Source organism: Petaurus breviceps, unplaced genomic scaffold, assembly GCF_028583685.1.
Source record: "Petaurus breviceps papuanus isolate PSGF00001 unplaced genomic scaffold, PetGlider_PUasm1.0 184, whole genome shotgun sequence".
Taxonomy (NCBI): Eukaryota; Metazoa; Chordata; class Mammalia; order Diprotodontia; family Petauridae; genus Petaurus; species Petaurus breviceps.
In genome coordinates this window covers 15,210,943-15,223,401 of record NW_027185793.1, presented here as the reverse complement: position 1 = coordinate 15,223,401, position 12,459 = coordinate 15,210,943, and the positions used below count along the sequence as shown (strand labels likewise).

Sequence of the window (12,459 nt, the reverse complement as noted above, 5' to 3'; positions counted from 1 at the left end):
CTTCCTGTATACTTTGAAGTTCGGGGTGCTGACCTTTTTCCCCTGAACAAGGTAAACGATATATGTCTGACTGATTAAAGTAAGCTTGTTAACCCATTTTGAGTTGCTTTCCTTTAACAAAGCAGATCTAAGAACCTGTGTGAGCAGCCACCCTGGGGACACCGGGGTGCTTGCTGCTACAACACTGGACTCCTGTTTGTTCCACAAATGAGACACTCCATCTCTTGACTCTGAGAATTTTCTCTGGCTGTCCCTCATTTCTGGAATGCTCTTCCACCTCCTCTCCAACTCCTGGCCTTCCTGGCTTCCTTTAAGTCCCCCCAAAACTCAACTTCTACAAAAAACCTTCCCCAACCCCTCTTAATTCTAGTGTCTTCCTGATTTTAATTATTTCCTATTTGTTCTGTATGTATCTGTTTGTGTCTTGGATCCTCATAAGGGGTGTAAGCTCTTTGAGGAGAGAGACTGATTTTCATCTCTTTTATATCCTAAGTTTTTACTACAGTGCCTGGCACATAGTAAGCACTGACTAAATGTTTATTGTTTGATTGAAATCTCCTAACATACAGTTTAAAATCTGTACCAAAAATGTGTTTCAGAGAAATTCTTATTTTCATTCCTAGCTCCTATATGATTGCTCATTTGTAAGTGGTCATTTAGCTGTGGTCCTCTCCTTTCTAGTCCTGTTATGCTCCCCACTCTCCCAATACGGATATTTCATACACTTGTGAATAGAGTTGACTTCTGAGTAGGATTGCCTCATTCTTTGTATTTATGCCTCTAACAGCTAACACAGTACTTGACACATGGTAGGCTTCTGCATTCACACAGTCAAAACTTAAATTCCTTTTAGATTGATTAGGAGGGAGCACTTTGCACTAGTTCATGTAAGACTTTTCAAGTTTTCCTGAAAGCATTCTGCTTGTCATTGTATAGCACAACAGTATCCATTACATTCATATACCACTACTTGTTCAACCATTCCCCCAATTGATGGGCATCCTCTCAATTTCCAATTCTTTGCCACCACAAAAAGAACTGCTATAAATATTTTTGTACATCATTCATTTTCCTTTTTGGATTTTTATCTTTTTGGGATAGAGACTGAGTAGTGCTATTGTTGAGTAAAAGGTATGCACAGTTTCATAGACTTTTGGTTATAGCTATGAATTGCTCTCCAGAATAGTTGGATCAGTTTGCAACTAAAGCCACTAACAACAATACTTTAGTGCCCCAATTTCTTCACATCCTCTCCAACATTTTTCATTTCCCTTTTCTGTCATATTAGTCAACCTGATAGGTATGGAATGGTATCTCAGACTTGTTTTAATTTGTATTTCACTAATCAATAGTGATTTGGGTTTTTTTTTTTGGAGGGGGAAGATTAGGGCAATTGGAGTGGTGACTTGCCCAAGGTCACATGGCTAGTAAGTGTTAAGTGTCTGAAGCTGGATTTGAACTCAGGCCCTCCTGACTCCAGAGCTTATGCTCTATTCACTGCACCACCTAGCCACCCCAATTTAGAGAATTTTTATATTCCTTCAGATAGCTTTGATTTGTTCATCTCCAAACTGCCTGTTCATATCCTTGTTCATATCAATTGTGGAATGACTTCTTTTCTTGTAAATTGACTCAGTTCTCTATACATTTGAGAAATGAAAATTTATCATAAAAACTTACTATGAGAAAAAAAATTTGTCCAGATTTCTGCTTTGCATCTAATCTTGGCTGCACTGGTTTCTGTTTGTGCAAAAACTAACAGAGTTGTTTGTTAAGCATTTATTATCCCACTCCTGGGAACAAGGAATAGAATTTTGTTTTTTGGTTCATATTTAGACAGAGGCAACTAGGTAGAGCAGTATGGAAGATGATTGAACTTGGAGTCAAGGAGAGCCAAATTCAAACCCATCCTCAGAAACTCTTCACCTACTTTTGGGAGCCAACATGTAGAGTAAGCAGTAAATCATTGTTAGTCTCTCATATTCACCTCCAAACAACAAAAAAAAAATAGTGCCTCCCCCCAAAAAATCATGGATCAGAAGAAAGAGCAAAAAGATGGAGTGAAAGTATCTTTTAGCCAAAGAAACTTGGAAGATCAGCAGGAAAGTTTTCACTAGTGTAAAGTCAGCAAGCCTCATTTCAATAAACCAATTGGATATCCTGAGCCCCAGTGTGGTAGAACAGGCAAACATCAATATATGGACCTCAGAGTAGACAAGGGAATGACAGACTCCAGCTCCAAGAACCACCAAGTGCTTTAGCACAACCATGACAAACAGGCTGCCAGCAGTGGCCAGAACTCCACATGCTTTAGTGTAGCCTCAGGGAAATGTAGAAACACCCCAACAGCTTCAGCACAAACCAGACTCCAGCACTAGGACTCTGGTTAAGTACCAGGTGAGCTGCCCAACCCATATAGCCTCCAGCAGCAACAGCCATCCTCCACCCACCCTCTCAATGCAGCAATAGACACGAAGGTCCCCTGTTGGCATTAGAGCAACATCAGTGCAGCAGCAGGTAAACAGCCAGATCCTGGCATAGTAAACTTAAGCCAGTAACCCTTCAACCCTGGGAGCAGAGCTCAGATTTAAAAGAAATGAAAAAGGCCAAAAAAAGATGAGCAAGCACCCCACCCCCACCCCCCAAAAAGAATCTGACTATAGAAAGTTATTATGGTGACATAGAAGATCAAGACACAACCTCAAAAGAGGACAACAGTGTCAAAACACTTATGGGCAAACTCCAAAACAAAAATGAGAAGTGGTTTCAAACCCAGAAAGAAGTCATGGGACAGTTCAAAAAGGAGCTTAAAATCATATTAAGAGAGGGAGAAGAAAAATTGGTAAAAGAAGGGAAAGTGATGCAAGACAATTATGAAAAGAGATGAACAGCTTAGAAAAAGAAAACAATTGCTCAAAAAGTAGAACCAGAAAGTAGAAATGGAACTACTCCCTGAAAATAAGAATTGGCCAAATGGAAAAGAAAGTAAAAAAGCTAACTGAGGAAAAAGCAAATCTTTAAAAGTTAGAACTGGGCAAGTGGAAGCTAATGACTCTGTGAGAAATCATGAATCAAAAAATTTCAATAGAATGAAAAAATAGAAGAAAATGTAAAATACGTAATCGGAAAAACAGTTGACCTGAAGAGCAGATCCAGGAGAGATGATGTCAGAATAATTGGACTACCTGAAAGCCATAATCAGAAGGAGGACCTGAACAGCATCTTTGAAGAAAATATCAAGTAAAACTGCCCTGATATCCTGGAACCAGAGGGCATAATAGGCATAGAAAGAATCCACCCTTTACCTCAGAAAATGGATCCCAAAATAAAAATCTCCAAGAAATATTACAGCTAAATTTCAGAACTATCAGTTCAAGATTAAAAATATTGCAAGTAGCTAGAAAGAAAAAATTAAAATTTCAGGGAGCCACAATCAGTATTACACAGGACTTGGCAGCTGCAACCTTAAAGGATCAGGGGTCGTGGGAGATGATATTCTGGAAGGCAAAGGAGCTAGGACTACAACCAAGAACCACATACCCAGTGAAATTAAGCATAACACTTTAAGGGAGAAAATGATCATTCAATGAAATAGAAGGATTTCAAGCTTTCATAAGGAAAACACAAGAATTGAGCATAAAATTTGATCTCCAATATCAATACCCAAGAGAAGCCTGAAAAGACAAAGAGGAAAAGAAAGCATAAGGGATTCAATGAAGCTGAACAGTTTACATCCCTACATGGGAAGATGATTGCTTGAACCATATTCTCATCAGCATTGGTTCAAAGAGGGAATAATATACACAATCAGTTGAATATAGAAATCTATCTTACCCAACAGGAAAGTAGGAGGGAAGGAGATTAAGTAAAGTGTATGTTTTAGGGACTTACAAAAGAGATGGCAGATGGGGGGAGGAGGTAGACAGAAACAATACATTGTCCAGGAGGGAAGCAGTGCAAAGAGAAAGAGGACAAATAGAAGGAAATATAGGATGGAGGGAAATATAGCTAGTATTGTAACTGTGAATGTGAATGGGATGAACTCTCATATAAAAAGAACCAGATAGACAGAATCAAAAATCAAAACCTTAAAATATGTTATTTACAGGAAACACACTTGAAAGAGAGAAACACATACATGAAGTAAATGTGAGGGTCAAGAGCAGAATCCATCATGCTTCAGCTGAAGTTAAAAAAAAAAACAGGGGTAGCAACCTGATCTCAGACTAAGAATAAACAAAAATAAACCCAATTAAAAGAAATAAGGAAGTTAACTACATCTTACTAAAAGGTACCATAGACAATGAAGTAATAGCAATAATAAACATATATGCACCAAATGGTATAACATCCAAATTTCTAAAGAAGAAATTAAGTGACTTATAGGAAGAAATAAACAGCAAAACTAGTGGGAGATCTCAATTTTTCCCTCTTAGAACCTGATAAATACAACAACAGCAACATGATAAATACAACCAAGAAAAATAGAAAGCAATCAAAAAGCTAAGGAGGTGAATAGAACGTTAGAAAAGTTAGATATGACAGAACTTTGAAGAAAACTGAATGGGGACAGAAAGGAATATATATTTTTCTCAGCAGTATATGGCACCTACACAAAAATTGACCATGTATTAGGACAGAAAAATCTCAAGATCAAATATAAAAAGGCAAAAATATTAAATGTATTCTTTTTGCATCGTAATGCAATGAAAATTACATTCAACAAAGGGCAAAGAGGAGAGAAAGACTTAAAAATTATGGGAAACTAAATAATTTAATCCTAAAAAGTAAGTAGGTCAAAGAACAAATGATAGGAACAGTAATTTCATTTAAAAAATGACAACAATGCAACAATATCCCAAAATTTATGGGATTCAGTCAAAGCAGTACTTAGGGGAAGATTTATTTCTCTAAATTTTTACATCAACAAAATATAGAAAGACCAGGTCAATGAATTGGGCATGCAACTAAAAAAGTAGAAAAAGAATGACTCTCCAACTGAGCACCAAATTGGAAATCCTGAGAAATGAAGGTGTGATTAATGAAATTAAAAGTAAAATAAATATTGAACTAATAAATAAAACTGAGTTGGTTTTACAAAAACAGACAAAACAATAAGACAGATAAATAATTGGTTAATTTGATTTGAGAAAAAAAAGAAGAAAAGCAATTATCCAGAATCAAAAATGAAAAGGGTCAAATCACCACCAAAGAACAGGAAATTAAAACAATCATTATGAAATACTTTGCCCAATTATAAACTCATAAATCTGACAATCTGAATGAAATCAGTGAATATTTATGAAAACACAAATTACCTACAATAACAAAGCAGAAAACGGAATGCTCAAATAATCCCATCTTAGAAAAAGAAATTAAATGAGTCATTAATGAACTCCCTAAGAATAAATCCCTAGTGTCAAATGGGTTCATAAGTGAATTCTACCAAATATTTAGAGAAAAAGTAATAACAGGTGGAGCCAAGATGGTGGAATAGAAGCACAAACTTGGTGTTAGCTCCCACTCTTATCACTTCAATATATGTAAAAAAAATTACTCTAAACAAACTTTAGAGCTACAGAAGCCACAAAGAGACAGAGAGAAACAAATCTCCTGCTAAAGACAGCCTGGCAGGTGGACAGAAAGGCTCTATCTCACTTAGCTGGGAGCCTAGTGCAGTCCCCTATGAGCCATGGTTCTGGCCCCAGGGTGGCCCCAACCAGTGGCAGCCAAAACAGACTTCAATAGAGTGAATCACCAGCAACTATGGCAGTTTCCAGATTTGTCAACCCATAAACACCAAAGACAAAGTAAAAAGACAGTGTGGGACTCTGTTGGAATTGGGGGCGGGAGACAAAGAGCCCAGTCTGGCTCCTACCCCCAGGGTGAGAGATGGTAGAGGCACAGTAGCAGCTGCAGTTGCTGCCATGTGACTGCTTCCAGAGCTCCTGGACCACAGATAGTAGGGGGACCAAGCAACCTTTCAGAGGGTATTCACTCTTGCATTAATTTGCTTGGATCTGGATCATGGTCTTGGGTGGTGGTCCTGAGGTGTCTGGCCAGTGTGTCAGAGCTTGTGTGAGCTATAGAGAGGGCACCCTCCCAATACATCCAGCAGCTGTGAAAACCCCAATGATTTGGCACAAAGCTCTCTCCATTTTGGAAGCAGAGTTCTACCATGGCAAAGAGCTCAAAAGTCAAGTAATTGGCTGACAATATGAGCAAGCAGAGGAAGCACAAACAAACCATAGAATCCTTTTTGGGGGACAAAAACAATCAAGGCCTAGAGTAGGAGGAAGACAGCAAAGTCAGAACTCCTGCATCAAAAGCTTCCAAGAAAAACATGAATTGGTTTCAAGTGATGGAGGAACTCAAGAAGGATTTTGAAAATCAAGTAAGAGAAGTGGAGGAAAAAATGGGAAGAGAAATGGGAATTATGCAAGAAAATCATAAAAAGCAAGTCAAAAGCCTGCTAAAGGAGACCCACAAGTACACTGAAGAGAAGACCACCTTAAAATAGACTAATTCAAATGGCAAAGAGACCCAAAAAGCCAGTGAGGAGAAGAATGCCTTAAAGAACCAAATCTGACAGATGGAAAAAGAATTTCAAAAACTCTCTGAAGAGAATAACTCTTTCAAAATTAGATTGGAGCAATTTGGAAGCTAATGACTTTTTGAGAAAACAAGAAACTATTAAACAGATCCAAATAAATGAAAAAATAGAAGGCAATGTGAAATATCTCATTGGAAAAACCACTGACCTGGAAAACAGATCCAGGAGAGATAATTTTAAAATTATTGGACTACCCAAAAGTCATGATCAAAAAAGAACCTAGATACCATCTTTCAAGAAATTATCACGCAAAATTGCCCTGATATTCTAGAACCAGAGTGCAAAATAGAAATTGAAAGAATTCACAGATCACCTCTTGAAAAACATCTCAAAAAGAAAACTCCTAGGAATATTATAGCCAAATTCCAGAGCTCCCAGGTCAAGGAGAAAATACTGTAAGCAGTGAGGAAGAAAAAATTTGAGTATTGTGGGAACACAATCAGGATAACACAAAACCTAGCAGCTTCTACATTAAGAAATCAAAGGGCTTGGAATATGATATTCCAGAGGTCAAAGGAGCTAGGACTAAAACCAAGAATCACCTATTCAGCAAAACTGAGTATAATGCTACAGGGGAAAATATGGTTATTCAATGAAATAGAGAATTTTCAAGCATTCTTGAAAAGACTAGAGCTGAACAGAAAATTGGACTTTCAAATACAAGAAGCAAGAGAAGCATGAGAAGGTAAACAGGAAAAAGAAATCAAAAGGAACTTATTAAAGTTGCACTATTTATATTCCTACATGGAAAAAATTGTAATTGTAGCTCATAAGACTTTTCTCAGTATGAGGATAGTTGAAAGGAATATATATATATATATATATATGTGTGTGTGTGTGTGTGTGTATGTATGTATGTATGTATATATACTTATACATATATGTTTGTATAGGAGGGTGTATGTGTATATAAATATATATGTGAGTGTGGGCTTATATATGTCCATGTGTACATAGACAAAGGGTACAGGATTCATTGAATAGGAAGGGATAATATATAAAAAATAAAATTAAGAGGTAAGAGAGGAATGTAATAGGAGAAGTAGAAAGGGAGAGATTGGTTAGGGTAAATTATCTCATATAAAAGAGGCAAGAGAAAAATGTTACAATGGAGGGGAAGAGCAGGAAGGTTAAAGGGAATGGGTCAACCTTACTCTCATTGAATTTGGCTTAAGGAGGGAATAACATACACACTCAATTGGGTATCTTACCCTACAGGAAAATAGGGGACTAGGGGATAAGAGTGGGGATGGTAGAAAGGAAGGCAGTTTGGGGGAGAGGGTAGTTAGAAGAAAACATTTTTGAAAAGGGACAGGGTCAAAATAGAAAGTAGAATAAGTGGGGGGACAGGATAGGACAGAGGAAAATATAGCTAGTTTTTCACAATGTAACTACTACATAAATGATTTGGGTAACTACAAATGTACAACCTATACTGAATTGCTTATTTTCCCAGTGGGGGTGGGTGAGAAGGGAAGAACATAAAAAATCTGGAAGTCAAAGTTTTAAAAACAAATGTTTTAAAAAAATTATTTTTTGCATGCAACTGGGAAATAAGTTGTATAGGTACTAGGGTATAGAAATCCATCTTGCCCTACTAGAAAGTTAGGGGGTAGGGGGGATGGGGGAGGACATAAAAGAGAACAGATTGGGGGAAGGAATATTCAGTGGGCTTGCTATTTTGGAGTGGGGAGGAGGGGAAAGACACGGAGAAAAATTGTACCTCAAAATCTTGTGGAAATGAATGTTGAAAACTAAAAATTAATTAATTAATTTAAAAATTAAAATAAAAAGAAAAGGTAATTCCAGGACTATATAAACAATTTGGAAAAATAGGCAAAGGAGCAATCCTACCAAATTCCTTTTATGACACAGATATTGTACTGATACCTAAACCAGGAAGAGCTAAATTTAAAAAAAAATCATGGACAAATTTCCCTAATTGATATCAATTCAATAATTTTGAACAAAATTATTTGAACTATATATATATTATATTTGAACTATATATTGTAATATATATAATAAAATAAAAATATATAAATTTATATCACAAGTGATATAAATCCCACCAAGTGGTGGGACTTATAGCAGGAATATAGGGTTGATCCAATATTAGGAAAATTATCAACATAATTAATTATATCAGAGAACAAAACCAACAGAAATTATTTAATTACCTGAATAGATGTCTAAAAATATTTTAATAAAGTACAGCATCCATACTTATTAACATCAATAAGAAGCATAAGAATAAAGGGAAAATTCCTTAAAATGATAAGCAGTATCAGACCTTCTCCACCCACTCCTTCCTCCGTCCCAAAGCAACACTCTGATTGCATTGCTCCCACACTGAGTCCCCACAGTGCTAGTGTCACTGCAACAACCTCCCTCCTTCTGCCACCATGATAATCCACTGGAACCTCATCAGCCATGATGAGATGTTCTCTGACATTTACAAGAACGGACTGTGCCTGGAGGTAGAGGGGAAGATGGTCAGTAGGACAGGGGGTACCATTGATAATTCACTCATTGGTGGAAATACCTCTGCTGAAGTTCCTAAGGGTAAAGGAATGGATGCCATTGTAATCATTGCAGTTGATATTGTAATAAACCATCATCTGCAAGAAACTATTCGCACAAAAGAATCCTACAAAAAGTACATCCGAAACTACATGAAGGGGCGCCTAGGTGGCGAAGTGCGTAAAGCGCTGGCCTGGAGTCAGGAGGACCTGGGTTCAGTTCAGGGCTTGGACACTTAACACCCACACAAAAAAGCAGCTGTGTAACCTTGGGCGAGTCACTTAACCCCAATTGCCCTCCAAAAGGCAAGAAAAACAAAAACTACATGAAATCAGTCAAAGGCAGACTTGAAGAACACAAGCCAGATAGAATGAAACATTTTATGACAGGAGCTGCAGAACAAATCAAACACATCCTGGCTAATTTTAAAAACTATAAGTTCTTCCTAGGCAAAAACATGAATTCAGATGGTGTGGTGGCTCTCTTGGACTTCTGTGAGGATGTTGTGATTTCATATATAATTTTTTTTAAGGATGATTTAGAAATGGAGAAATGTGAACAAATTCAGCTGATTACTTTGAATCACTTGTCATCATTACTGGCTGCTGCATTTTGTCATCTACACAACACCAGAACTTGTACAAGCTTAGACCAATGTCATCTTGAGGTTCATTCATTTATTTTTTACCTTGATTTATTTGGAGTAGAGGTATTGTTTTTAAAAACAGGTCATGTAGGTTGTCAAAAATAAAATGTATTTAGCTTCCCCACCCCCAAAATAAGCAGTATTTATCTAAAACCATTAGCAAGCATTATATGTAATAGGGATAATCTAGAAGTCTTTCCAATAATATCAGAAGTGAAGCAATGATGCCAATTATCCCCACTATTATTCAATATTTTACCTGAAATGCTAGCTATCGCAGTAAGAGAAGAAAAAGAAATTGAAGGAATTCAGATAGGCAACGAGGAAACAAAACTATCACTTTCTTCACATTATTTGATGATAGAGTTAGAAAACCATAGAGAATCAACTAAAAACTCCTTAAAATTATTAACAACTTTAGCAGTTGCAGGATATAAAATAAGCCCACATCAATGAACAGCATTTTTTATATGACCCACAAAGCCTAGCATCAAGAGATAAAAAGAGAAATTTCAGATGCAGCCAAGATGGCAGAATAAGACAGAGCAAAGATGGTAGATTAAAAGCAGGGACTCACCTGATATCTCCCCCAAACCTTTCCAAATACCTTTAAAAAATGACTCTAAGGGGAGTCGAGCCAAGATGGTGGCATAGAAGCAGGAAATTCCATGAGCTCCCCCAACAACCACCTCAAATATCTATAAAATATGACTCTAAACAAATTTTAGATCTATAGAACCCACAAAGTGACAGAGAGAAACACATCTCCCACTGAAGTCAGCCCAATAGGCCTACAGGAAAGGTCCATTGCAATGCACTGGGAGCAAAGCACAGTCCTGCATGATTGTGTGGTTTTGGCCTCAGGGCAGTCCCAACCAGAGCAGACTTCAGGACAGTGAATCACCAGCAGCTGTGGTGGTATTCAGGCTCGTCAACCCAAAAACACCAACGTGCAAGTAAAAGGTCACTGTGCAACTCTGTTGGAAAGGAAGGGAGTGGTCTAGCCCCTACCCCAGGGCAAGAGGTGGATGAGTTGTGGGGCAGCTTCAGTCACTACCCAGTGTGGCTATGTAATGGGAATGCAAATTTGGAAGATCTTCCCTGCCCCTAGGCTAAAATGCACCTGAAGCCTGGGGAGGGAGGCTTGTTTTTCAGTAGATACTTCTTGATTGGCCAGTGAGTCAATAAGGTTGTTACATTCTCTGAGCCAGGAGTAGGCTATATAAGCCCTGATGTGTAGCTTTGTTTTGGGACTCACTTTGAAAAGTGTTCTGTGATTTGATCTGAATTCTGGGAAGCCGTTGTTGAGAGTCCCCCGGCTTTGAAAAACCCAGAATGTGGAAACCCAGATGTTGACTGGGTATGGATGTAATCGTTGGACAGTTTGGAAATCTGTCTACTTGATCTGTTTCTGTCTTGATAATTCTGCCTGTATACTTTGAAGTTCGGGGTGCTGACCATTTCCCCTGAACAAGGTAAACGATATATGTCTGACTGATTAAAGTAAGCTTGTTAACCCATTTTGAGTTGCTTTCCTTTAACAAAGCAGATCCAAGAACCTGTATGGGCAGCAAACCCTGAGGACGCTTGGCGTTCTTGCTGCTACAGGCTACCTCCAGAGCTCCTAGCCTGCAAATAGTAAGGGGACCAAGCCACCATTCAGAGGGAAATTGCTCTTCCTTTAACCTGATTGGATCTGAATAGCTGTCTTGGGTGGAAGCCCTGAGGTGTGTGGCCAGTGGGCCAGAGATTATGGGGGATTCAGAGAGGGCACCTAACTAATAGCTCTGGGAGTTACAAATACCTCAGAAATTTGGGACAATGCTCTCTCCATTCTAGAAGCAGAGTTCTACTGTGGCAAAGTGCTCAAAAGTCAAGTAATTGATTGGCAACATGAATAAGCAAAAGAAGCAAAGCAAGAACAGCAGTCAAACCTTGGATTCCTTTTTTGGGGGCAAAAAAGATCAAAACATGGAATAGGAGGAAGACAAAAAAGTCAGAACTGCATCAAAAGCTTCCAAGAAAAATATGAATCGATTACAGGCCATGGAGGAGCTCAAAAAGGATTTTGAAAATCAAGTAAGAAAAGTAGAAGAAAAATTGGGAAGAGAAATGAAAATGATGCAAGAAAATCATGTAAAGTGAGTCAACAACCTGAATGCAAAAAATAACACCTTAAAAAATAGACTAACTCGGGGCGGCCAGGTGGCTTAGCGAGTAACAGCACCAGCCCCAATGTCAGGATGACCTGGGGATTGAATCCAGGCTCAGATACTTAGCGCCACACCCAGAAATAACTGGCCATGTAACCTTGAGCAAGTTACTGTAATGTAATGCCAAAAGAAGGGAACTTCCCAGGTTCAAAATACCAGCATAGGTGCTCTCTATTTTATTCAGTGACAAACCAAGAACAGAGAAGATCAAAACATGACATCATTCAAAATACAGCATTTACTAAGTGTGATTAAATAATCTCCAAGTACTACCCCACCCCAGGACCTTCCAATCAATCAATCAATTACAAAGTCCCTGTTCTAAATACTACTCCACCCCTAGGCTATACTTTAATTAAGTCCACCACAAAACCCCTCTTCTCAAATGGAGATTAGTTTCCAAACATAAGTAAAGTGCCTTCATTTGTCAATCACAGAGCACAATAAGGTCAAAAGTTCCCCAC

The 12,459-nt window shown here is 38.0% G+C and overlaps 1 protein-coding gene across 1 annotated transcript; it reads left to right on the top strand.

Moving 5' to 3' along the window:
• The first annotated feature begins 9,018 nt into the window (after positions 1-9,018).
• On the top strand, positions 9,019-10,742 carry LOC138161225 (translationally-controlled tumor protein homolog). The gene is made up of 3 exons (XM_069088047.1): positions 9,019-9,298; positions 9,472-9,803; positions 10,647-10,742. The coding sequence occupies exons 1-3, from the start codon at positions 9,019-9,021 to the stop codon at positions 10,740-10,742; spliced, it is 708 nt and encodes a 235-aa protein (XP_068944148.1).
• Positions 10,743-12,459: the final 1,717 nt, after the last annotated feature.